Source organism: Onychomys torridus, chromosome 3, assembly GCF_903995425.1.
Source record: "Onychomys torridus chromosome 3, mOncTor1.1, whole genome shotgun sequence".
Taxonomy (NCBI): Eukaryota; Metazoa; Chordata; class Mammalia; order Rodentia; family Cricetidae; genus Onychomys; species Onychomys torridus.
In genome coordinates, this window is record NC_050445.1 from 90,722,129 (window position 1) to 90,748,811 (window position 26,683).

General features: G+C 41.7%; 1 protein-coding gene across 1 annotated transcript in view; it reads right to left on the reverse strand.

Annotated features, from left to right (window-relative positions):
* The window catches only part of Shq1 (SHQ1, H/ACA ribonucleoprotein assembly factor), a 108,273-nt gene that overhangs the window by 51,770 nt on the left and 29,820 nt on the right, over positions 1–26,683 (reverse strand). The window contains exons 7-9 of the mRNA XM_036181663.1: positions 18,506–18,660; positions 16,746–16,799; positions 15,314–15,437 (exon numbers count right to left, since the gene is read on the reverse strand). Of these exons, the coding sequence (XP_036037556.1) occupies positions 15,314–15,437; positions 16,746–16,799; positions 18,506–18,660 (333 nt within the window). The remainder of the gene's footprint in view (positions 1–15,313; positions 15,438–16,745; positions 16,800–18,505; positions 18,661–26,683) is intronic.

Genomic DNA, 26,683 nt, shown 5'->3' on the forward strand with positions numbered 1-26,683 from the left:
AAGGAAGGAAGGAAGGAAGGAAGGAAGGAAGGAAGAAAAATGAAAGAAAGGAGCAAGCTGAGAGGCTAGAGAGATGACTCAGTGGTTAAAAGCACATACTGCTCTTGCAGAAGACCCAAGTTAGATTCCCAGCATCCACACTAAGCAGCTCATAATCACCTGTAACTCCTGTCTCAGGGGGATCCGAAGCCTCTGGCCTCTATGAGCACCTATACTCATATGCATGTATCTATACATAGACACGCATATTTAAAAATATATTAAAAGAAATAAAACAGAGGGAGCGAGGAAAGACAGAAAGGGAGTGGAGAGAAGGAAAAGCTGACTCAGCAAGGACTTGGCTCTGGTGGTATTGCTGAGCCCTGAGGTGGGACACAACCCTTAGCGTGTAGAAGCACCCGCAGACCTGGATGACTTCGGCTGGCGTGTAAGCCAGGTGTGGAAAGAGCAAAGCATCAAGAGGGGAGGAAAAGCAAGTCAAAGCAGAGAGGAGTCTGTGCAGGCTCTAGACGGGGACTGTGCTGAGACTGTGGAGCAGAGCTCCTATGGAGAGAATGACCAGCAAGGCAAAGGCTGTGCCAGTGAACTTCGAGACCCGAGCACAGTTCAGGAAGGATGCAACAGCCACACCGGTGAAAGAGATGGAGCTTATCTTGGGCTGGGCAGTTCAACATGCAGAATACGCAGTGCATTCTGCCCCACCAAGAAAGTTTACTGCCTCTGGTGACAGTTCACCACACCTAGAGCCTCTTCACAGCCAGGGGAGACTGATGAACAGGAAAGTGCCACAGCGGTAGCCCAGAGCCTGTCAGAGAGGGGGTTCTAGGGCCTACCTCAGGCTAGAGCAAAGCCCTGTTCCCTCTTAGCCTCGAGCTAGGCTGAGCAGTACAAGCTGGCACCTCAGAGACCACAGGGGCAGAGATGTACAGCAGCCACAGCCAAAGCAGCAGTTGCAGCAGCCTCCCAAGATGATAAAACCCAGATAGCTCATGGAGAACAACTCCAGATCAGAGAAGGTCAGATGAAGTAGTGTCTCCAACATGCCACTGTAATCAACACTGATCTTGTGTGCATGTAAACGAACGAATGAAATGCTAGAACACGTACATCTGTGAGTAAGTGTAGGCCAGAGGTCAGTGTTGGCTATTGTCCTCAATCACTTCTCAACCTACTGAAACTTGAGTTCACTGATCAGCTAGATAGCATGTCCCAGGAATCCTGGTTCCACTCCCCAGCACTAGGACTAAAGTGTACAATGCCATGCCCAGATTTTTCTATCATGCTAGGGATCTGAACTCAGATCCCTGAGTAGCACTTAATAGCAAGACCTTAACTGAGGCCTCAACACTGTTGTTCTATGATGAAACAAATGATGTTCATGATGAGACCGTTTTTGAACTATACAAGACCTTGCTAAGATTTCTTTTTTAACACCCTCCAAGACAAACTGGCACTTGCTTACAGGGGATAAGACAGGACTGCAAAGATCCTTACCAACCTCTGTAAAAAGGCTTGATTATCTCCTTTTTTTTTTTTTTTTAAAAAAAAAGGCTCAATTATATAATGCTCTATTATCCCTTGAGGGTCTTACAGATTTGAAAAGGATCTGGAATAACAATAAAAGTAAGAGTTAAAGAGTTTGAACAAAGGCACCACACAGAGGTGGAAAAGGCACTCACGGGAGCCATAATGGTAGAGGACAGTCCTGGTGCTAGTGATGGGTTACCACTCTATGAGGCAGCCAAGGAGCTTCCTGAGGCCCCACAAACCATAAAGGCTATTGCCGATACTATTAGTTGCATGCCAAAATTAGATGGTCAGTCCCCACTGTTAAAAGAAACCACATACTTTGGCAGCAGGACGTGTAGAAGCCAGGCTGGGAGTGAGCTGGAAGCTCTGTCCTTGCTGGCTTTCATAGTGCTTGAAAATGCTATGCAGGCTGTGTAGACAGAACTGTCACCAGCAGTCTTGTTTGGTTAGGACACTGCATGGTATACTACCCACATACCCGGAAAGATGTGTCCACTGAAACAACAGTAGTATGCTTGTTACAGGAGCCATTAACTGCTTGCTGACTGGATTGAAGGCCCTCTCCGTAGGAGGGAACTCATGTCTGACATTGTAAACAACAGCAAAGACTCATGGGGATCCAGTGGGGAGGCAACTGCTATTGTTTATTACTAAAGAGGTATCCTGTGCCCATCAAACTGCCTTCTAAAACATTTGTGCTCACACCCATAAGCCACTATTGCATCCCCACTATGGAGGCAACTTCTCTTCTGCAGTGGGCGGTAGTATGTAGGGCCTTATAACTGGTGAATCGCTCACGAATAAGTGACTGTTACTGTCACACAGTGACTCAGTTCTCAGTTATAAAAGATAAAAAGCTGGGTAGTGGTGGCGCACGCCTTTAATCCCAGCACTTGGAAGGCAGAGCCAGGTGGATCTCTGTGAGTTTGAGGCCAGCCTAGGCTACCAAGTGAGTTCCAGGAAAGGCGCAAAGCTACACAGAGAAACCCTGTCTCAAAAAACCAAAAAAAAAAAAAAAAAAAAAAAGTTAAAGGGCTGGAGAGACTGCTCAGAGGTTAAGAGTACCGGCTACTCTTCCAGAGGTCCTGAGTTCAATTCCCAGCAACCACATGGTGGCTCATAACCATCTGTGGTGAGATCTGGTGCCCTCTTCTGTATACATAATAAATAAATAAATAAATAAATAAATAAATAAATAAATAAATAAATAAAAAAGAAAGAAAGAAAGAAAGAAAGAAAGAAAGAAAGAAAGAAAGAAAGAAAACCAGATATCTATGTCACCTCCTCCAGGGAACATAAAAGAGCAGGCAAGAAAAAACGTAAATACTGGGGGAAAGAGTGGAACACATATTGCTAATTTCTCCAAGGTTTTCATTCCCTCTTGGAGGGAAGGTGGAGGCCTACAAGACTCGGGAAATAGTAAGTTTCATAAGGCTTAGGAAACTCCTGAATGTTACCAGGTTCACAAGACCTCTCCCTAAAATTATAAAGCAGTAATAATTGCTAGAAAAAGGGGCCTCTAGGACCAGCCAACCTGCTTGAAAGTAATGCAGGTAGCTCCAAGAATGCTATCATGCTGGGTTGGGCTTCTTTATACACCTTTATACACCCACGCTCATGTAAGTAGCCCCTCCCCATGATCCTCTAAGAAACTCCAATAAGGTCACTGATACACTAAACTTGGTAGAATTGTTTCTTTGTCTGTTGTCAGTGTCCCCCTGGAAAAAGTTACCCAATAACATACAACTTGTTTCCAACTTCTTCTTCTCTTATTCCATCTACTCCCTGAACTCAGCTGTACCAACTTTCTTTCCTCTCTGCACCTATACAAACCAAGGCTGCTTTCAGTCTTTTCGGATCCTACAGCACTTAATCAGAGTCTGTCAAAATGTCAGGGGTTTCAATCTCTAAGACCATTACTCGATGGTTGCACAATTGATTCTCACTCATTCAGACAGTAAAGAACGAGACATTCAAATTCCAGGTAGAACTCTTTAAACAAAAAAATACCATTTACATAGTAAGTAAAATGTGGACAAGAAGCCAAAGATACACAGCTTCTTATCTAAACCCACACTTAAAACATATACTGAAAACTTCAAAAATATTTTAGCACAATTTTGATTCAACAATTTCATCCTAAGAGTATGCCACATATTTGTATGTCCAACTGAAATCTGGCTGTTTGAACTGATATTATTAGACTTCACTTTTCCATCAGATACTGCTTCATAACAAAAGTTCAGACACATCTTTAAGAACTTTTTTAGCTTCAAATTGGGAAAGCAGCTATATGAAGCCAGAGAGAAGAAATCTGAGTGCACAGGAGGAAAGAGCTAGTAGCTACTTCAAGTGGCACCTGGAAGAAAACCATCTCAGCCCCGTGACATATGCATCTTTTGACGATGTGGAATACTGTGCCAAGGCGTGTGTGTGTGTGTGTGTGTGTGTGTGTGTGTGTGTGTGTTTAATGTTGACAATCAGTATTCTTACTTTCACCTTCTTTAAAGTCCTGCAGAGTGGCCAGAGTACACACAACACAGTGACAGCAGGTGACAGATGGGCCATGTATCTGCCCAGCTCACCCAGGCCCCATCACTGTTTTCATACACCCTGCCTCACTTGTTTACTGTTTAGCCAGCATTTCAGTTTGCTTTACCTAGTGTGAAGATTCCTATGCTACTATAAACCAGATAGATCGGTTCCATCTTGTCCTACAGGGAAGAATAGCAAAGAAAGTGATATATGTTAGCACGCTGCTCTTAGGGATGGGAAGCACCCATGACCTCAGCTCACAGGAGAGGGCTGCCTCCAATCCTTCATGATACACTCAAGGCAAAGGTGGTAAATCTATTCTGCCAAGAGCTAGAAACTTGATATTTTAGCTTTGTAGGCTGTATACTCTCTGCTGCAACTACTGGACTATACCATTAAATTTTAACAGCAGCCACAGAAAATACAGAAGTGACTGAGCATGACTGTGTTCTGATAAAACATTATTTATGGGCACTAAAATATGAAGTAAGTATAATTTTCATGTCACAAAACACTATTTTGTCTTTCTTTTGGGACAGAGTCTTCCACGTGCAGGAACTTGCAGTCTTCCTGCATGTTCTCCTAGGTGTCAAGATTAAGGGTGTGTGCCACCATACTTGTCTCAAAGTACCACTTTCCTTTTGATATTTTTAACCACTTAAAAACCTAACAGGAGAGCCAGGCATAGTGACACATACCTAAAGTGCTGGCACTAAGGAAGGTAGAAGCAGGATGATCAATAGTCCTAGGGCAGTCATCCATGAGGAGTTTAAGGTCAGCCTGGGGGACAATGACACCAGACCCTAGCTTAATAGCCCTCCTATATAAACAAATGAGATTAAAAAATTAAAATACAAAAGCATTTTTACTTAAGGACCAAACAGGATAGATTCGGTTTGCTGGGAACAGTTAAGGTATTTTCTTAAGGAACTTCCACATTTTTATCTTACACATATTTTTTATCTTACATATACATACTTTCTTGGTGCATATGTGCTTGTGTGTACATGTTCCACATGTGTATACACGCAGAGGACAAAGGTGTCTTCCTCAACTACTTTCCACCTTATACACTGAGGCAAGGTCTTTTACTTGAACCCAGAGTGCTCCAATTCAGCTAGGCTAACTAGCTAGCTTGTTCTGGGTATTCTAGCTCCACTTCTCAAGAGCTAGAATTACAAGCAGGCCACTATGCCCACCTGACATTTTTGTGGGTCCTAGAGATCCAAACTCGGGTCTTTAAACTTGTGGAGTAAGCACTTTACCAACTGAACCACTTATCTATCACCTATCACCAGGCCCCTTTATCTTACAAATACATACATTTTATGTCTTGTCTTTTGTTCCTTCCTTTCTGTCACACAATAAACTCTTCACAGGCTAAGGCCATGTTGTGTATAACCTTATATGCTTCATTGATTGTCGTACTGCCCCACATAGAAAGCAGACCTGATTCATGTCTCCTGAACACAGGCATGCCTGTCACTCGCTAGTACTCAAAGATCAGCTCCTGCTTTAAAGAAACTCTTAAGTTACATAAATAGAATTCTTGCATGTCCTCTGGGGGGAGGGCATATAAAATGACTCAATTTTCATCTAGGTTCCAATATTAACAGGTAATAAGACCTCAAGTCAAATAAAAGCTTTCCTCTCTCCCCACCCCAACTTCATTTTAAAGAAATACAATTTTCTGCTTTTATCTTCTTACAGAACATGGAAAGGAAGTTACTCCCATTTTCAAAAAAGGCTTAAAACTGACTTTATAGATATTTAAAGAGAACTAATTACAAAGCTTTTTTAAAATCATACATCCAAAAAATACAACTAACCTCTTCATTTTCTATATTACTCAGCTAAGAAACTGCAGAACTTAGCAAAGCCTATTAACTAAATAGTGAAGGAAATAGAAATGCTCTGAAAGTATTGAAGAAATTAGCTGACTTTGAGCCATAGCCACCAGTAAGCACCATACAAAACTCAAGCTTCAAGGAGCAGAACACTAAAAAAAATCTTAAGTGATCTGTTGGTACCAGGATAACCTTAACCTATGAGCAATTCACAGTAACTAGAAGGCAATTTATAACATGCAAATTCTGTGGGAAATGCTGCCTCCTATACTGTATTTGAAGTGAACAAAGAACTTTTCTTATAATTTTAACATCCAAATTACCAAGAGAACAAGCTACACACTTTTAACAGCTAACAATACTTAGTAAGTACCAGGAGGATTAGAGAGGCAGGGTTCTGTGGAAACAACAATACTTAGTAAGTACCAGGAGGATTAGAGAGGCAGGGTTCTGTGGAAACAACAATACTTAGTAAGTACCAGGAGGATTAGAGAGGCAGGGTTCTGTGGAAACAAGTGGACATGGTTCTCTTACCTTTGACGGTCATTTGTGTACATCTACATCCTTCTAGATGGGCACACATAGAGACCAACAAATGCTCGGACGTTAACGAACATTATAGGAAAACAGAACCAATGACGAGATAGAAACATAAACCAGCATTCTAACAGAGATAAGATTTCAAGCTTCTATGCTTGAGGGAGGAGAAAGAGTAGCTCAGGCTGGCTCAATCACAGTCCCTATACTTTCCAGCATTCTTGGCTTAGTACCACAATCTGGGAGTTGACTCCTGCTCCAAAGCTTGCTCCTGTAAGATTTTATTAGGGTTTACGTGAACTGTGTCTAGAACTAGATGATGGCAAGTCAGTACACTACCATATGACCTCCATGAGGACTTGTCCGACCTCAAGTGAATCATCCTGTCTCCCTTTGTTGAGCTAAATGTTTCTTTTAAGAAAGGTACTTTGTGAAGCTGGGTGGTGGTGGTACACACCTTTAATCCCAGCACTCAGGAGGTAGAGCCAGGAGGATCTTTGTGAGTTTGAGGCCAGCCTGGTCTACAGAGTGAGATCCAGGAAAGGCACAAAGCTACACAGAGAAACCATGTCTCGAAAAAAAAAAAAAAAAAAAAAAAAAAAGAAAGGTACTTTGTGCTAAGTACCTAGTAAGGCACAGTATTTGCTTCAGTACTTAATAACACAGACACTACGGCCTGTGTCCCCTCTTACCATGGATTTTATTCATAATTATAAACTTAACTCTGCAATCAAGCTAGACTTGAAGAGGAATAAGGAAAATATGTAACTCAAATGTCTTAGTTATGATTTCTAGTGTGAAAAATCACCACGAACAAAAGCAACTTGGGGAGTAAAAGGTTTATTTCTTTTTATAGCTGTGGTCTACCACGCAGAGAAGTCAGGCTAGAAACTCAAGATAGGAACCTGGAGGCAGGAACTGAAGCAGAGACCATGCTTGCTCCTCCTGGCTAGCTCCATTTACATTCTTATACACCTTAGGACTATCTGCACAGGAAAGGCAGGTCCCACAATGGGCTGGACCCTTCTACGTCAATAGTCAGTCAAGAAAATACCCCATAGACTTGCTTACAGGCAATCTGATGGAGGCATTTTCTCAACTGAGGTTCCCCTTCCCAGATAACTCTAACTTGTATCAAACTGACAAAAAACAGAAACAAGCAAACAAAAACAAAACTAAGCAGGACAGCAAAGAACTTCAGGGAGAGCACAAGGGTGACAGGATATTGTGAACAGAAGGGTGGGATGCGCTCTTCTGAGCTGCAGAAGGAATGGTCTAGTGGTTAAGATGCATACAAACCAAAAGCATTAGAACCGTCCTCAGCTGGCCACAGGAAAGCCACCCAACCACTCAGTCTCTGCAGTACACATGGAACGCTAGGAACGTTTTTGCATGGTGCAGTATTTGCCACTGACAAGATACTAGGACCATATGCTTTGGGATGAAGTTCTCACCCTACAATTTCTCGCCACAGGTGAAGTTGCCACCAGTACCATTATGACGTGCAAAGCCACTACCTTGGCACATGACTCCTGGAACAACTTTGTGAAAGAAGGAACCCTTCTAACCAGACCTATTTTCTCCAGTGCTCAGAGCAAGAAACTTTTCCGCTGTTTCAAGAAATTCTCTGCAAACAAGTGAAAGAGATACAGTGTGGACTCACTCAACCACTGGGTCAAAGAACACTGTGGTGTTGGCTATGCTAGAAGACAGCCACTACAGGGCTCAGCAACACCTGCAAAGCCCCCAATTCCTCTTTCTACTGCTCTTCATTTTTACTGGGTCCTTTGCCCAGAAGAGCTTTTGAGGAAGTACTTATTTAATATGTCGAATAAATCAACCAATAGATAAACTCATCAACCAGTTAACAGATACTTGATAGTGTGCTAGGAAAATGGTGGGAACAGAGACATGGACATGAAATATAGCAGCGACTCCCATCTACAGGAGGTGACATGCCTTAAATGACTTATGTCACTTTCCCTGGTTCTATAATTTCACTCTCTACATTTCTCTTCTAAGCTTCTTATTATACACACAATTCAAAAAACTAAACAAACAAACAAACAAAACCCTTGGAGTAGACTAGGGCTATGGTTCAACCACAGCATACATTCCTGGCATGTTTCAGGCTCTAGGTTCAATCCTCAGCAATGAAAAATGAAATTTCTAAACATCCTTTGGAATATGTAATGCATATCATTCCCCTACCCAAACTACTGAATTTTTAGGATCCAGCTCAGCAGGTTCTTGACAAACACTTGCTGAGCACACTGCAGAATAGCTGCAAGAATGTATTTGAGCAACAAACAATAAAAGGTCTAAGGAGAAGTGTTCACACTAGTCAAATGAAATCAGCCCATCTGGAGACATTCTAATTTGGGGCTGTATCTTCTAACTGAACTTTCAAAGGTATCCTCTAGAGCTGGGGTGCTGGCTCCACAGGTAAGGCCCTGCACAAGGGTGAGGTCTGAGGTCTAGATCCCCAGAACCCACATAAAGTCAGGAGGCATGGAGGCACCTGCAATCCCAGCAATCTGGAGACAGGGCTCCCTAGAGCAAGCTACTACCTAGGCTCCCAGAATCAGTGAGCCGTGGGTACAGTCAGAGACTTGACTCAATAAAGTGAAGTGTGACCAAGGAAGACAGCCAACATCAACTTCAGGCCTCCTCAGACACACATATATGCACATGCACTTGCACATGCACATACATGGGTCCACACACATGAAAACATGCACCTACATGCATAACACACAAACACACACAAATAATTTTTCCTAAACTGACTCTGAAATAAAATTTAAATATTAAGGAGAAATCCATGGGGCTGGAGAGATGGCTCAGCAGATGAGTGCTGGCTGCTCTTCCAGAGAATCCGGATTCAATTCCAGCACCCACATGGCAGCTCACAACTAACTGTGACTCCAAGATCTGACACACTCACAAAGACATACACACAGGCAAAACACCAATGCACATAAAATAAAAAAAAAATAAAAAAAAAAAGAGAAATCCACTTGTAAACTTTCATTTATAATTACCCACTTCTCTTAAAATTGAAAAGCATGTCAGCCTAGAGGCCTGTTCCTGGTGCCCTGGCAACTGTTTCCTTCCCATTGGTCATGTTGTTGCTACAGAAGACTGGAGAGCAGTAGTTCCTGAAAAGTCTGCTATTCTTGAGCTGTTAGTAATGCTATGTAAGGGCTGGTACTCATCTCCAGTAAGCCTGGCCTGAAGCCCATGAAGGAGGTTTCTTGAGCTGCACACTGCCTGGCAATCACCAAGAAGTTACAGAAGGCTAGCCTTAGAAATGAGATAGACAGATTTTTCTTATCTTGTTTCTGGGTACTGGGAACAGATAAGGTAGCAAGCAAGCCTCCCTACTGAGCCACACCCCAGATCCTCTAAACTCTAATTTTATATGTGTTAATAGCCAAATCTTTCATACAGTTGCCCAAATAAAATGGTGACTAAATTGAAATAGGAAACATAGCAAAGTGGTTAAGAGTCTAGACTTAGAAAAGACAAACAACTTCTTAGAAAAGAAATCACAACACACAAAAGTGGACCACACCAAGAATTCCACACTCATTGCCCAGGCAGCAAGTACTGCTCGCAGCCAATGTGCTTCAGTAGGACCCCAATACCTAGCCCCCCACTGCAACAACACTGACTTTCTCACATTCAATGCAGGTTATTTTGAGGCTACTGCCAGACTCCATTAACAGTGATCTCAATAGGCAAGAGAACCCAGACTTTGAGCTGGACAGACCTGTGGTGATATTGTGTTCCCCAAAATATTGTGTGACCCTAATAAACTTATCTGGGGTCACAAAACAGAACAGCCACTAGATACAGAGGCCAGAAAGTGGTGGCACACACACCTTTAATCCTATCACTTGGGAGGTAGAGATCCATCTGGATTTCTGTGAGTTTAAAGCCACACTGGAAACAGCCAGGCATGGTGACTCACGCCTTTAATCCCAGGAAGTGATGGCAGAAAGGTATATAAGGCGTGAAAACCAGGAACTAACTGGTTAAGCTTTTAGGCTTTTAGCAGCAAAACAGCTGAGAACCATTTGGATGAGGACTCAGAGGCTTCCAGTCTGAGGAATTGGCAAGTTGAGGCAGCTGTGGCTTGTTCTGCTTCTCTTATCTTCCAGCAGTCACCCTAATACCTAGCTCTGGGTTTGTTTTTGTTAATAAGACTCTTAAAAATTCATGCTACACAGACCTGGAGTCAAGTTCGGGCTGTGTCGTGTACCCTGGTAGATCACTTAGCTTTTTAGAGACTGCCTTTCCTCAACAAACACGTGGCAGTAATTTCTGCTTTTCCAGATGGTACTAGACATGAACTGAGATAAGAAGGCATCAGAAGACAGACCCTGGAACTAACACATAGAAAGTGGCAGCTGCATGGTGTGATTACCATTTCCACTAAGGCTCACACAAGACAAAATAGGCCAAAGCCTACTTAAAAGAAGCCCCCAGAGTTCAACCTCCTTGCCCTGGGAATTGGAACAGACTAAGAACTCATACCTGATCCCATCAGAAAGCAGGAAAGAGCAACTTGTGGTAGCTGAGCAGCGAGGGCGATTCTGGAGGCAAAGGGAACTTGCCATGACAACAAAGTCAGTATGATAACTTGCCATTAGAAATGTGGTTTGCCTATTAAAAGATGAAGAGGCCCCTTCCTGCAACAGCTGTCCTGCTCACTGCTGGCTCTAAAACCTGAGGCAGGTACAAGCCAGACAAGCTGCTTCCTCTATACAAGTGCAAAGTAAAACTTTCAAGTCCTGAAATCAGACTCCTCTTGTAACTAGGACTAGTGAGAAATCATTATAGAACATAAAGTGTCAGAAAATCTATAGAGCATATATTATATATATTATAGAAGGCATGTGTGCTTACCCTCCAAGGCAGTGGGGACCCAGAACGAGCTCAAAGGAGAAACTGGTTGTTGCCCTCCCACCCCATCATGTTCAGCCTTCTAGCAGAAGCAGAGTGAGAAAAACCTTAGTGTTTATAAGATGGAGACACAAATCCAAATACTCAGTGATGTGCACATGTACCATCAAGTACTGGATGATGTGGCTTGTAGCTTCCAGTAGACAAAACTAAGGTACACTGGAAACTGGCTTTGTTCAACTTTTCTCATTCCCAACTCCAGAGGATACAAGGGGAGTTCTGCGCCCCAGGACAGAAGAGGGAGAACAACCTTATGGGCAAATCCTTTGAAGCACCAAAACAAGACTTACCAGGGTGAGGACAGGTTCCCATCCTGAGGAAGTTTGGATTTAATATACAACAAGAGACAGATAAGCATGGCCTTTTGCAAGATGGGAAGAGGTAAGGATGCAGGAAAACTTAAAGGTGCTCAAGGCCCAGTAAAGCATCCTTGTAAAGGCTGTTGTGGAGTCAGATAAAGCAATCCTCGGCTCTTTGGAACCTCTCATCTCAGTCAGTTATCATGAACTATTCTCTGTAGCATCTGACGCATTCCCATGCTGGTTCTGGAAACTCATCCATTTGAGATCAGTATTTCTTTGGGGGAAAGAGTCATTCATTACCTTCAACTATGCAAGCACTATCTGACCTTTACAATAAAAGTGTGACTGCTAGGGCTGTGTTCTGAATTTTAAGTAGATACAAATTCATTCTTGGAAAACACCAAATGCCAAGCTAGTGCTATTTCCACTTAACTTATGGAGCGTCCAAACAAATGAGATTCCTCAGTGCTAATAATAGCATTCCTGTGCCATCCGCCTGACCAAGCACAGGTCACAACCCTCATTCAGAGCATGTCACCCTCACATCCAATGGCACAGGTGCAGGACAGTCCAGTCTCTGCTTCCACTCTAAACACAACCTAAGCCAGTTGCAGATGCAGAACCAGTACTGGGGCTTAGACGGCTCACATTCATTTCAACAGAGGCTCTAGTGTCTTATTTCAAGTCTGCTGCTAACAAAATATAGCTAATAAGACTTATTTTTTTGTGAGTGATAACGATGAAAAGTTAAGTCTCAATTTCAGCTCTAACCTACTAAAACTGTTTGAATAATTGATTAGACTGTAAGTCAAGGCAATCAAATTTATTTTGGGTTATGCAATCACAGAACTGATTACTTTTCAAATAAAAATCCAGAGCACCAGATTACTTCCCAGAATAAAAAGAAACAAGTAATAGTTTATATGAATGAAAGTGAGAGTGGGTGTGTATGGGAACGGGCTTGCTACGGTTTTGCTGGCTTCCCCCAGAAGCCCTAACATAAGAGCCTCCAGGCTTAAATCTATGAACAATGCTCAGAAAATTCTGTAAGACAACAAAAAGCAAGTAATTGTGATATATAGCTCCAGATCAACAATTAGTCATTTAGAGGAGATTGATTCCTTAAGGTATTTTAGAGATTCAAGAAGTACCTTGGATGGAAAGCAAGAAAAAAGGAACATACCAAAAAAAGGCAGTTTCCCACAGTTAAAGGAGATAGATTTCTCAATGATATTCACTCATGTATCCTAAACAACAATCCTTCAAAGTAAAATACTGCTACTCTAAACCTATCAGTGAATGAAAAGGCACTTTAACTGTGATTCATTTTCACAATTATAATCTACTTCAAGCTTGCCTCCCCTAGATAATAGAGGTCACATTGAAGAGAAAAAGCTAGGTGTCCCTTGGGACAAAACACTGGAGATGGGATGTTCCCTAACAATCCATTGAAATCACCTGGGCATGGCGGATGAGCTTCCCTTTTATAGATATAGAGATGAGCTTCCCTTCTTATGGACATGGAGATGGACTTCCATATCTTCTCATGGATATGGATATGGAAATGGACTTCTCTTCTCATGGACATGGAGATGGACTTCCATATCTTCTCATGGATATGGAGATAGACTTCTCTTTTCATGGACATGGGGATGGACTTCCCTTCTTATGGACATGGAGATGGATTTCCCTTCTTATGGACATGGAAGATGGACTTCCCTTCATATGCATATAGGATATGGACTTCTTATGGATATGGAGATGGACTTCCCTTCTTATGGATTTAGAGATGGATTTCTCTTCTTATGGACATGGAGATGGACTTTTCTCATGGACATGGGGATGGACTTCCCTTCTCAAGGACATGGGGATGGACTTCCCTTCTTATGGACATGGAGATGGACTTCCATATCTTCTCATGGATATGGGAATGGACTTCTCTTCTCATGGACATGGGATGGACTTCCCTTCTTATGGACATGGAGATGGACTTCCATATTCTCTCATGGATACGGGAATGGACTTCTCTTCTCATGGACATGGGGATGGACTTCCCTTCTTATGGACATGGAAGATAGACTTCCCTTCGTATGGATATAGAAGATGGACTTCCCTTCTTATGGATATAGAAATGGACTTTTCTCATTGACATGGGATGGACTTCCCTTCCTATGGATATAGGAGATGGACTTCCCTTCTTATGGATATGGGGATGGACTTCCCTTCTCATGAATATGGAGATGCAGTTCCCTTCTTATGGATATGGACTTCCCTTCTTATGGATATGGACTTCCCTTCTTATGGACATGGGGATGAAGTTTCCTCCTTATGGATATAGGAGATAGACTTCCTTTCTTATGGACATGGAGATGGACTTCTCTTCTTATGGATATGGGGATGGACTTCCCTTCTGATGCTGAGTCTGAAAAATAAGTCACACTAACATAGGAAAGACAAGACCCCCACATGGGCAAAACAAAACAACAACAAAAAAAGACCATAAAGTACTGAAAGTGACTTTTGTTTTTTTTTTTGAAAGTGACTTTTTAAATGAATGCCAGAACTAATCTACACAAATGGATGATGCCCCCTTTAAAAGTTATTACCTGGGAAATTAATTCTTTCTAATGATGTTGGTATGGGCACTTGGGAATTTGTTTTGAAGCCTGGAATTTCCCATATTCTTACAGCCAGAAATTACTTGACTTTTCATGCTAAATTTAGCAGCAGTCAAGAGTCCTAAGAGTATTGATGCTTTTCCTTGTAAAGTCCTCGCTGCTTGCCAAGTTGAGGTGATAAATGTCCTCCTAAACAATCATTGTACTTCTCAGTCAGAGCACCTGGGGAACCCTTGGTTTATTTATCATGTCTCAGACAAAGCTGCAAAGCTCATTAAAGAAGAGGATTTATTAAACTTCATTACTGGACCCACAGTCCCATCTCAGTGGCTAGAAAGTTATAGGAATCCAAGAAATACCATACAATGCAATCTATCTTCATTGTGACATGATCTGGGATGCTAATGTATGTTTCTAATTTACTCCCCCTCTCTTAGAAAAGGTAAGCATCGCCAAGCGGTGGTGGCGCACGCCTTTAATCCCAGCACTTGGGAGGCAGAGCCAGGCGGATCTCTGTGAGTTCAAGGCCAGGCTGGGCTACCAAGTGAGTCCCAGGAAAGGCACAAAGCTACACAGAGAAACCCTGTCTCGAAAAACAAAACAAAACAAAAAGAAAAGGTAAGCATTACTGTGCATCTCTGTAGAGGAAACATTACTTTCTATATCCTAGGGAGTGGACTTGATTATTTTCATTACTTATGTATATATAGAGATAAGAGCAAAATTCATGATTACATCTTCACATACTAAAAACTTATAGAGCCGGGCAGTGGTGGTGCACACCTGTAATCCCAGCACTCAGGAGGCAGAGGCAGGTGGATCTCTGTGAGTTTGAGGCCAGCCTGGTCTACAGAGGTAGTCCAGGACAGGCTCCAAAGCTACAGAGAAACCATGTCTCGAAAAAAAGCAAAAAAAATAAAAAAATGATAAAAACGTACAACTTCTCATGCCCAGATATGCCAGCCTACCTTACCTAGCTGCAGTATCTTTATAGTGTCTCTGTAGGCTTTCATCACCAGCTTGAAATGACGATAAAGTGGATAGCACAAAACTCTCCTTCCAAAAGATACCAGGATCTCATGAACATCTGTCCAAGTCTAGGAAGAGTCATCTCAGTAAGCAATTTCCATACAATACATTACACAACAAAAGCACACACTCAAAAAGGAACAATCCCAATTAAACCCTGTAAACCTGGATCACTGGCACAATCGAGATTCTTCTTGTATACCTCACTTTATTACAGACTTATAATTCCTCATGCTGCATCAACAAATCACAAATGTGAATTAGAATCCACATATGTAACAGGAACATTTTAGAGTCTTAATGGGGACAGGCATTCAGACTACAGACTTGTATCTGATGGCAGAGTGGGGATGGGGACAGGCTTCCTGACTTTCTAAGTAGCTCCCAGCTGAGGTGGCTAGCAATGCTGCTGGCCCATTCTTACTCTTGCTCCTATGGTACTTGTCTCAGTGATGAACTGAATCTTACCTCCTCATAGAAGGAAGTCATATATGAAGCATTCTCCACTTTACAATTTAAAGCATGCTATGCATAATCTGAACTGATGGTACGACTTTGGTGTTGGACAATTTGTTCCAAACTCAGAAACATAAAAGATACTGTTCTTTAATAAATTTTATGAGAACTGCAGAAAAATTTTTAGAAAATAGAAACAAAACCAATTATTGTTACACTAAAAGAGGTCAGCACACCAGTGGGAAGGCTCCAGGGGTGAGGGGCCTGCCACCTTGTAAACCTAAGTTCAATCCCTGGAACCCACATAAAAGTGGAAGAACTGATTCCACAAAACTGTTCTCTGACCTTCACATATATGCTATGATAAGTGCCCTGCAAAATAATGATGACAAATAAAATTTAATGTTTTTTTAAAGAGGTTACCACCTCTAACTATAAAATGATAGAATGCAAAACAATTCATTTTAAGATGTGTGATCTAAATTTCTTTACCTGTAAATTCAGCAACATTCACCTTACTGAGTGTTGCTCAATAAGGTTATTGAGGAACTAGATAAATAAGAGGTAAAAGACACTCTGTGTGACTCTGGTGGTCCATTATCATCTAGGCTTGTTTTCCATTTTTGAACTCTGAGCCCCAACTCATTAACATACCTGCAGCTCTACCCACATTTTCTCAAATGAACCAGTGTCCTCAGTGTTCTTCCACATAGTATTTCTCTCCACAATTTCTAAAATGCTTACCTAGCTGACTATCCCAACAAGTTTATTCTTTAAAATGTATAATAAAGCTCCCAATTTAAAAATATTAAGAAAAAATTTTAAACAAAAAAATTGCTTGAACTAACCAAAAAGAAGAACAACAGAAAAAATAACTTTATGAACAACAAAAGCTAAATAATTTCAAGTAGAAATCATACCTCAAACCAGCAGAGAGTGGGGCTCAGCTTTCTGATCGTCCATGCAGACTCCACCTTGGTTTTGGAAAAAGGAGTGTCACTATCAAAAGTTATTTGGAAATGAAGCAGATATATCCACTGGAATTAGTACATGAATTATACTAACCCATACAAAATGATGTATTTATGAATGTAGAAAAATACTTGTATTGATGCAGAGACTAATAGAAGATGTCTCTGTTCACCGTGCTTGGAATTTTATGGAATTAAACACTTCACTAATGAGAGTACCAGAATACACAAACAAATAAGCAGGGGCACTGAAACAAACTGAAGCAAATGCTTGCTGCTTCTTCCTCTACTAAGTCACTCACTATTGAACTGCAGCTGGGTACCTGAAAACCCTGTACAAACTGCCTTTCAGAGAATGCATGTGAGATTACTAGTAGTCCAGAGGCTTGCAAAGATGCAAGACATCATGATTTTAAACATACAAGTAGAAAAAACATGGGTCAATTTTATCAAGTATAACACTTTCATTCATCAAGATTTAATATGTAGGGCTGGAGATATGGCTCAGTGGTCCAGAGTACTAGCTGCTCTTGTACAGGACCTGGGTTCATTTCCTAGCTCCCACATGGTGGCTTACAATCATCCACAACTCCAGTTCCAGGGTATCTGATGCCCTCTCTTCTGACCTCCCCAGGCACAAACATGGTTCACAGACATATGTGCAGGTAAAACCTCATATATATAATATTTAACATCTTTCAAAAAATTTAAAAGACTCAACAATATGAAATGAAGAGCCTTTTTTGTGTAAGTAAACATTTTATCCAATTAAGATGTCTTTAAAAATATGACTTGAGGGGCTGGAGAGATGGCTCAATGGTCAAGAGAATTGATTGCCCTTCCAGAGGACCCAAGTTCAATTCCCAGCACCCACATGGCAGATCAAAACTGTCTAGAATTCCAGTTCCAGGTGGCTCAACACTCATGACAAAACACTAATGCATATAAAATATAAATAAATAAAAATTTGAGAACAAAGTATTTTCAGATAATTACATTATTGATAATCCCAAGGTTATTCACTTAGATCATATGCAGACTGCAATAGTTACTTTAGAAATTTTCAGAATCTTGATATTTGTTTCTTTATTGATTCAAAGATTGGATAGATTGATTGAGGCATGGGTGATTAAATACAGTTTTTAAAATATATGACATAACACATGGGTTCTTTACTAAAGATGAAAGCAGGGTCTCCATTTACAGCTCAGACTGGCTTTCATCTCTCAATCCTCTTGCCTCAACCTGAGATGAGTCTTTTAAATAACAAAAAGAAATATGATTCAAGTTTTGAAAACAATGGAACTTACATACAAATCTTTATAAGTACACATTCTGTACGCGAAGATTCTTTTCTGCAAAATGCTTTACTCGGCATGTGATAAATGAAAGCCTGGAGAAAAAATGTGAGTGTGGTAGTTGGCTCCTTTGCCACTCTCTAGTGTCAAGTGAAACAGCCTTCCTTTCTATCCTTGGCTTTATTTCCTTACACTTCCGGGCTCTGCTATCTATCTAGGAGATTTACTGCCAAGAGAGAAGAGACAAGACCACAATTAGCATTACACTTCTTGTTAGTGCCCACGACCATCTCCTATGCCCACCATAGGCACTTGTGCTGGGACAGCCCCTGAGTGATCTATCACGACAGGCCCTGTCTGCTCTGAACAGGTAGCTAACACAGTGGTCTACACTGACACACACAGACTTACATTGTGCTCTCCTTCAGTGACACGTATTTCGTAGCAATAGGCCAGAAGGATGTCAACTAAACTGTAGTACACTTGACAGTGAGCTGTCTTGTCCAGCAGGTAAGACTTATTCACAAATTTTCGTAGCTGAAATTTCTCCTCTTCTGAAAAAGACACTAGAAGAAAACACAGTTTTGAAATTTAAATGTGCCATTCAGGTTCAGGAAACCACCAGTGCAGAAGATTTGCCAACATCGGAATTCTGAATATAGAAAGCAAAATCAAAGTTATTTATCTTTAATTCTACATATTAGGCAATTTCTCAAAGGAGGCTTTTCAAGCTTTGTTAAGAGTCATGCCATTGTTCAAACCTTCCAGACCTTCCCCTCCTACATTTCTTTTTCTTTTTCTTTTTTTTTTAAAGATTTATTTATTTATTATGAATCAGCATGTATGACTGCAGGCCAGAAGAGGGCACCAGATCTCATTACAGATGGCTGTGAGCCACCATGTGGTTGCTGTGAATTGAACTCAGGACCTCTGGAAGAGCAGTCAGTGCTCTTAACCTCTGAGCCATCTCTCCAGCCCCCACTCCTACATTTCAATAGCAGTTTCCAACTTCACAATTCTTTTTCCCAAGGTTTATTCCTATTATTTTAAGTTATGAGTATTGCGTGTATGTAAATGTTGGTATGTACATGTGAGTGCAGGAGGCTAGAGGTACCTCTAGGAACAGTCATTAAAGACAGTTATGAACCACCCTGACACAGATACTGGCCAATCCAGTGGGGCCTTTTTGTCAAGTGAGGTTCCCTCTCTCAAAGTGACTCTAGCTTGTGTCAAGCTGACACAAAATTAGCCAGCACACGTTCCTACACATACTTCCCACCCTGCCTGGCAATAAATTTAGCAGCCCTTTGCCCATTTCTTTCCAGTTAAATAGATTTAAGTGACTGCAGTAAGGAGAATTCTGAGATGACCCCCAAAGACTGGCATCGCTCCCTCTGTGGAACAGACCTCATCACTGCCATGCTTATATTCAGTTACTGTCAAGAGTAGAGCCAGGGTACTACTCCTGGGGTGAGGTGGCCTGTGAAAAGGCTATGTGTCAGGTACTTCTGGGACCTCCACAATTCAAAGGTTGCTCCATTGAAAAGCTGGCAAGAAAGTGAGGAAGAGAATTCTGTCAACAATAATATGAGCCTGGAGAAAAGAATGTAGCAACCAATACCCACTTTTTAAGAGATGGGCGTATTTGGCTACTAAGCATGTCCAATCTAACACTGCAAAATGATGCTGTCATGTCATGATGGTCACCACGTCCAAGGACCACACAATCGAGTTACAAAAAAGATCATTCAAAGGTCTCATTATGTTTTATGTAAGTTTATGTTTTTGTGTTTGGGCTGCATTCACAGATCTCATCCTACAGGCCACAGGTTGGACACATCAGAGCTACCACAGTCATTCAAGGCCCCAAGCAGAGAACCCATCAGGTTGTATGGAGACTGGGAGAACACAAGCATGGGATAAGCTCTTCTTTCAGTTAGTGCCACACTGCTAAACGGATGGCATTATTTCCTAGTTGTGTAGGCAAACTGGGTTTGCTTTGTGAACTGCCCATCAAACTGTGTTCTGTCCAATTTTTCCTATTAAACAGCTTGGCCTGTCAAATTTTTAAGAACTTTTTGTGAATTATAAATATAAATCCTTGGGTCAGTAAGATAGCTCAGCAGGTAAAAACACATGCTGATCATGGCCAAGGACAACCTGAGTTTGTTCCCAAGAACTCAATACAGGGGGAAGGGAGAAAACCAACTCCACAAAGTTGTTCTCTGACCTCCACACATGAGCCACAGAATACATAAACTCATACTCAAGTAATAAACTGAATATATTAAATATAAATCCCATCCAAATTCAAAATCTGCTGACTTTGTTTGGGGTATCTTTTGCCACAGAAACTGTTTTCTTTTTCTTTTCTTTTCTTTTTTTTTTTTTTTTTTTTTGGTTTTTCGAGACAGGGTTTCTCTGTGCAGCTTTGCGCCTTTCCTGGAACTCACTTTGGAGACCAGGCTGGCCTCAAACTCACAAAGATCCGCCTGGCTCTGCCTCCCGAGTGCTGGGATTAAAGGCGTGCACCACCACCGCCCGGCCAGAAACTGTTTTCAATATAATCCCAAATAGTCCTAAAAAACAACAACAACGACAAAACAGATTCTGGATTTACAGCCTTGTTTAATGTTTTTTCCAACTCCTAAATCATACATGAAGTCTCTTTAAGGTTGTTTCACTTGGGGCTGAAGAGATGGGTCAGTGGTTTAAAAGCACTAACTGCTCTTCCAGAGGATCCAGGTTTGATTGAGTCCCAGCACCCACATGATCGCTTAAAACTGTTTGTAACTCCCATTCCAGGGGATCTGATGCTCTTCTAAACTCTGCAGCCACCAGTCATAAATTGTTATAGACATATATGCAGGCAAAGCACTAATACACATTTTTTTAAAAGTAGTAACTGTAAAATAATAATAATAGCAAAACAACAAATCAATCTGGAAGCTAGCTTTTTTTCATGTTTCAAGACTTCACTTTATTCCAGATAAACAGTGAATCCCACTACACTGAACCACCAACTTTGTCAGACAGATTTGCTGCTTTTGTTACTAAAATTACTTCAAAGTATTTTTGTTTTTTGTCAGCTGTTGCAAACACAGTATTTCCCCCACTTCCATCATTAAATACTTCATGATAAAAGAGAAAAAATATATTTCTTTTTTTATATCAGCCACTTTACCAAATATTGACTACATATTCTAAAACAACACATTGAAATTCTTAAATGTTAATGATACAGCCAAATGCTTTATTTACATGAAGACAAGCAAATAAGAGACTTCAGTTTCTAAGTTCCCTTTGATGTCTACAATTTAGGCCATCTATCATGCATCTGTTAATATCAAGTCTTTAAAGAAATCTATGTGTGCATGTGTGTACTTTATGGTGTGTGGAGATATGTGTTTGTATGTGTGTGGGTGCATTTGTATGTGCATGCATGTGGAGGTCAGATGGTTGGCATCAGGCATCTTCCTCCATGCTTTCCTCTTGGTGAGCGTAGAGCTCACCAATTCTGCTTGTCTAGCTAGCCAGCTTGCTCTGGGGATTCCCTGTCTCTATTTCTAGGGTTGCAGGTAGGTTACCACACCCACCTAGCACTGTATGTGGATGCTGGGGATCCACATTCAGTGCCTACCACATACATGGGTCCTACAGGGGTATTTCTCATTCAAATCCCCAGCTTACACTAATGGCCATAACCAAGTACAAAATACGTTTAGTTCAACTTCAAAAGTCCCCATAGTCTTTCACAGTCCCAACACTGTTCAAAAGTCCAAGGGCAGCTGGGAGGGGGGGGGGGTGGTGGCACATGCCTTTAATCCCAGCACTTGGGAGGTAGAGGCAGGCAGATCTCTGAGTTTGAGGCCAGCCCAGTCTACAGAGTGAGTTCCAGGACAGCCAAGGCTACACAGAGAAACCCTGTCTCGAAAAATTAAAAAAAAAAAGTCCAAGGGCTCGTCTGAGATTCAAGGCAATCTTTTACTTACTTGTAACCCCTGTAAAATCAAAAAGCAAATTACATATTTCCAACATACAATGGCACAGAACATGCATTACCATCCCAAAAGAGAGGAATGGAGGCAGTGAGAAACATCAGACCAACGCAAGGCGGAAACCCAGCAGGACCAACTCGGAAGCCTGTAGGTTCATGCCTAATGTTAAAGGGCTGAGATGGCTCAGCCCTTATACTGCAGGCGGCAAATCTGCAGGACAAGGGATGGACATATATATATTCCTTTTCTATTGCATGACAAAACACCGTGACCAAGACAAATACAAAAGAGAGCATTCACCTGAACTTATTTTCAGAGGGTTAGAGATGGTGAAGCAAAGGCAGGACAGCTGAGAGCTCACCACTTCATCTGTGAGCAGGAGGCAGTGAGAGCCAACTGGGAATGACGCCAATCTCGATACCCCCAAAGCCCACTCACTCCTAGTGACACACCTCCTCCCTCACATCTCCTAAAGCTTCCCAAATAACTGCAGCAACTGGGGACCCATTCAAACCTCCACAGGCTGGTTTCACTCTCAGCATGATGCTCTCCATGGCAGATAGACCAGGCTGGCACCTCTCAACATCCTGGGGGCTCTACCACAACCGTGGCGTCCATTTTGCAGCTTCACACAATGTCCTCTCAGTTCTGCAGGGACTCCCCCATCACACGGTGCCTGGCCTCAATGGCTCTCTGAAACCACATAAGCAGAATCCATGATCCCCTGACTCTTCTTCCTTCCATCCTCCATGCCATCAAAGCCAGCACGGCATGGAGGACACTGCCAAGTGTGGCTCTCTCCAATTAAAAGTGCAATTGACCTCTCACCTTACAGAGTAGTGCTTTTGTTCCATCTCCTATCCGTCACTTTTAAATTCACTCCAAAGCCCACTAGCAGAGGAGCTCTGCTTCCACTTCTGGTGCTTCATATAAAAATGATATCAGAATGACCTGCAACGTACAAGACAGGCTAACCTGCTGGGATGAGGAGCTGCCAATGGCAGAAAAGCAATAGCTTATGGAAAACGTGTCTCCCTCACTCCACTACACTGGCTAAGGACTAGGGCCCAGTGGACATTGGCTTCCTGGTATATGACTTCTTTCTATACACATCCAAGATGGCTGCTCTGGGTTTGTATCATTTTCTAAACTGTGAGAAAGCAGAAAGGAGGGGGAGGAGGGTGGCAAGCACCTTCCTCCTAAAGAAGGGATCCAGAAAGTACGCATATCACTACCCATCATGTCCTTCCCGCCAGTACTAGAGCACATGGTCACGTTCAGCTGCAAGTAAAGGAAGGAACCCAGTCACTAGCAGAGGGAGATGTGCTCAGCTGTAACTCAAGGAGGCCTCTCACTAAAAGAAGAGTCTTGAAAAGACATACAGCTCTCCGCTACCCTGCTCAGAGACAAAACATTATTAGACTGCCTTTTAATATTCTTATACCATTCTCCTGATAGACAGATAGCTGCCCATTCTCTTACTGCCGCAGCTCAATAAGACTGTCCTCCTATTCACAATTTGACAAAGGTCGCATAAAATGACAGAAGCCCTTGCATTAGTAAAGGCCCTGTTATCTAGCTTATGGTGGGACTGTGATAGAATCTTGAAGGTGGAGCCAAATGGGAGGAGCCCTTTCCTAGGATCCCACCTCTTCCAATCCCTTTCACAACCTGACCGTAGGTGAACGGCTTCACCATGAGCTTCAGCTGTGATTTTCTGACCCACCATAGCCCCAATGCTCAGGGCCAAACCATCATGGAAGAAAGTCAAGAACCAGAACAGACTTTCCTCTTCTGCAGTTGCTTGGCTCAGATATTTTGCTATAGTAACAGAGAGCTGATTACCATAGCCCTTTTCATACAGACTTTTCCAAACTCACTCTGCCTTCTTGTATAAGTTTAACATGACTTTTTTATTTGTTTAAAACTTTTCCAGCTGGGTGGTGGTGGCGCATGCCTGTAATCCCAGTACTCGGGAAGCAGAGGCAGGTGGATCTCTGTGAGTTCAAAGCCAGCCTGGTCTACAAAGCGAGTTCCAGGACAGCCTCCAAAGCTACAGAGAAACCCTATCTCGAAAAACCAAAAACAAACCAAAAAAAAAAACCTTTTCCAGTCTAAGAGAAAAAAAAAAATCTCAAACACACTGAAATTAGTAGAAACAATACTCTTTTTACTTATTAAAATGCACTTAGTGCACAAAAACAGATTTTGAAATTTATTTAGATAATTATTTTTTTCAACCATGTTAGCAAATTATGCAAAAAGGAAGGAAAGAAATGCCCTTCCACAGGCATGGTTCCCACAAATGACAAATGATTCCAATAACTTATTTAATTTGATGGCCATCATAGTTAAGGAATATGTATTTTTAGAAATGAAACATAGCTTTGTGACAGGTAAAGCATTCTTTAGAGAACAATGTTTAAAAATAAAATAAGACAGATAACTTGAATGTTGTTTGCCTCACTAAAGGACTCATCTAAAGATGCCCTTATTGAAACGGAAGTACTCAGTTCCTGTTAAATGACTCAGTTTAAAGAAGCCACATAAAGAAACAAACTCAATACAAGAAGAAAGCACAAAGTCTTTAAGACCCTTGTACTTAGCAAGAAGATTTGAGACAGGATTCCCTTAAGCATGGTTTTTCAGACAGTCATTAATTTAGCTAATAGGAAAGTGCCAGGTGTTCACAGTAATATTATCTCACTAGAGAAAAGCCTTTATACCCTGGTTGACTAATAAAGACCTCTGCTTCCACGTAACTCCTGAATCACAGAGTTAGCATGCCCAGAACTGTCATTAAAACACATCAATTCTTTCTACACGTTCATGTCTCCATTCTTAAGTAACTACAGCCATACCTGTTTGACTGACAGGGTTAACCTTAGCACTGTCAGCTCCAAAGTTACATTCCATATGGAAGGATATCCACATACTATATATCACTTTCAATGACTGTACAGCATAGGAAAAGTCTACCTGACTGTACTCTTAAATTTATAGATGCTAATAGCCATTGGCCTTTAGTACTAGCCTTTTCTTAAAATATCAACTTTTTCTGAGCATGTCTAGGTTCCACTTTGTCTTCTTAGCTCAAATTGTATTTTATATTTGATCCAATCAAAAGAATCAGAGGAGATACAACAAATAAGGATATCATTATAGAAATCAAAAAGTCTGAGCTTCCTAAACCCCAATTTATCAGGGCTATAAATCATATCCCAAAGGGGAACGTGGGGTAGTGAGCACACAATCAGGTCTAACCCAGCAGCAGGACAGGAAATACAGATAGAGGCAGGGCTAACAACACCTGAGTGGTCACCACCTCAAGCAACATCTGTCAAGCATTTGTGTGACTTATCTGCAGCGTTCACAACATTCTAGAGAATTATACTCCTAAAAAGAATCCTTAGTAAAACAATAGGGCTGGAGGAGACACTGGTGCCAAAACATTAAAGCAAATGGCCCAGGGCCACCTCCCAATGTTAGCAGCCCACTGATATGTCTGAGATCTGTGACGGTGCCCCACGAAGAGGGAAAGATGCTGGGGAGGTACTTGCTCTTTCTCCCAAATTTCTTCTGGTTTTGTGACTTTAACCTTCTGTTCCTTTTTTAAATCCCCCTCCAAACACCCGTGTCTTGTCTGGATCAGCAATTCAGTCATCCAGAATCTGGCTCCTCTGAGTAGCACGTATCTGTCCATCACACTGTACGTGTACTGGAAACAGATCAAGAAACTGCACTCCAGTCAAGCCTCAGCTAAATGGGCAGACCTGTCGTTCCACCGCTTTCAAAGCTGACACTGCCAGTTATCTCCACAAACACTCAAGGGCTCACTGGTGCCAAACAGGATGGCCCTGCGAGGAAGTTCATGGACTGTAAATGTTATGTGGTGTCATAACAAGCAATTATGTGCCAAGACTCCTGGGCTGACGTTAACCACTGAAAGACAACTTGGGAAATGTGGTGAGTCCATCCTCGTGAAACTGGAGCTCCCAGGGAGCACAGCATTTAACACTGCCACTCAGAAGCCTTTGGGGAGGAAAATCTGGATCTTTATAAAGCTGAAGATGTTAATCACAGACTCCCTTCTATAACTCTGGACTCCAATAAATATGACCAGAGTCAGCACCCAAGCAAAGACAGCAGCTAAGTTTACCATCTCCAGCATCTCTAGATCTCAAAACAAAGCAGGTCACTATAGTATGATGAAGAACGACTCCAAGGTGCACCCATACCATCTGCACTGTCCTAGCTGATGACAACATCTCACTGTGTGACAGACAGGCAGGAAGACAAGGCAGCAGAGAAGGGCAGAGACAATATGGAGGAGGCGACATACATGGCAGCAACTTGTATCCTGGTAAACGGAACTGCAAAGCTAGTTCCTTGCTTTATGTCTTTTCTCCCATATTTTATCCTACTTCAACATACCAGTTCATTCCTCCCGTTCTGGATGTCTCAAATATTTAAACCAGAATAAAGTGAAAGAAAAATCTCATTAACAGGAACTTCCCGTTAAAGATTTGTAAAATGCACAAAAATGGCAATTTGACAGAGAAGTCATTCAATTGCTGGCTCTCCTGCCATT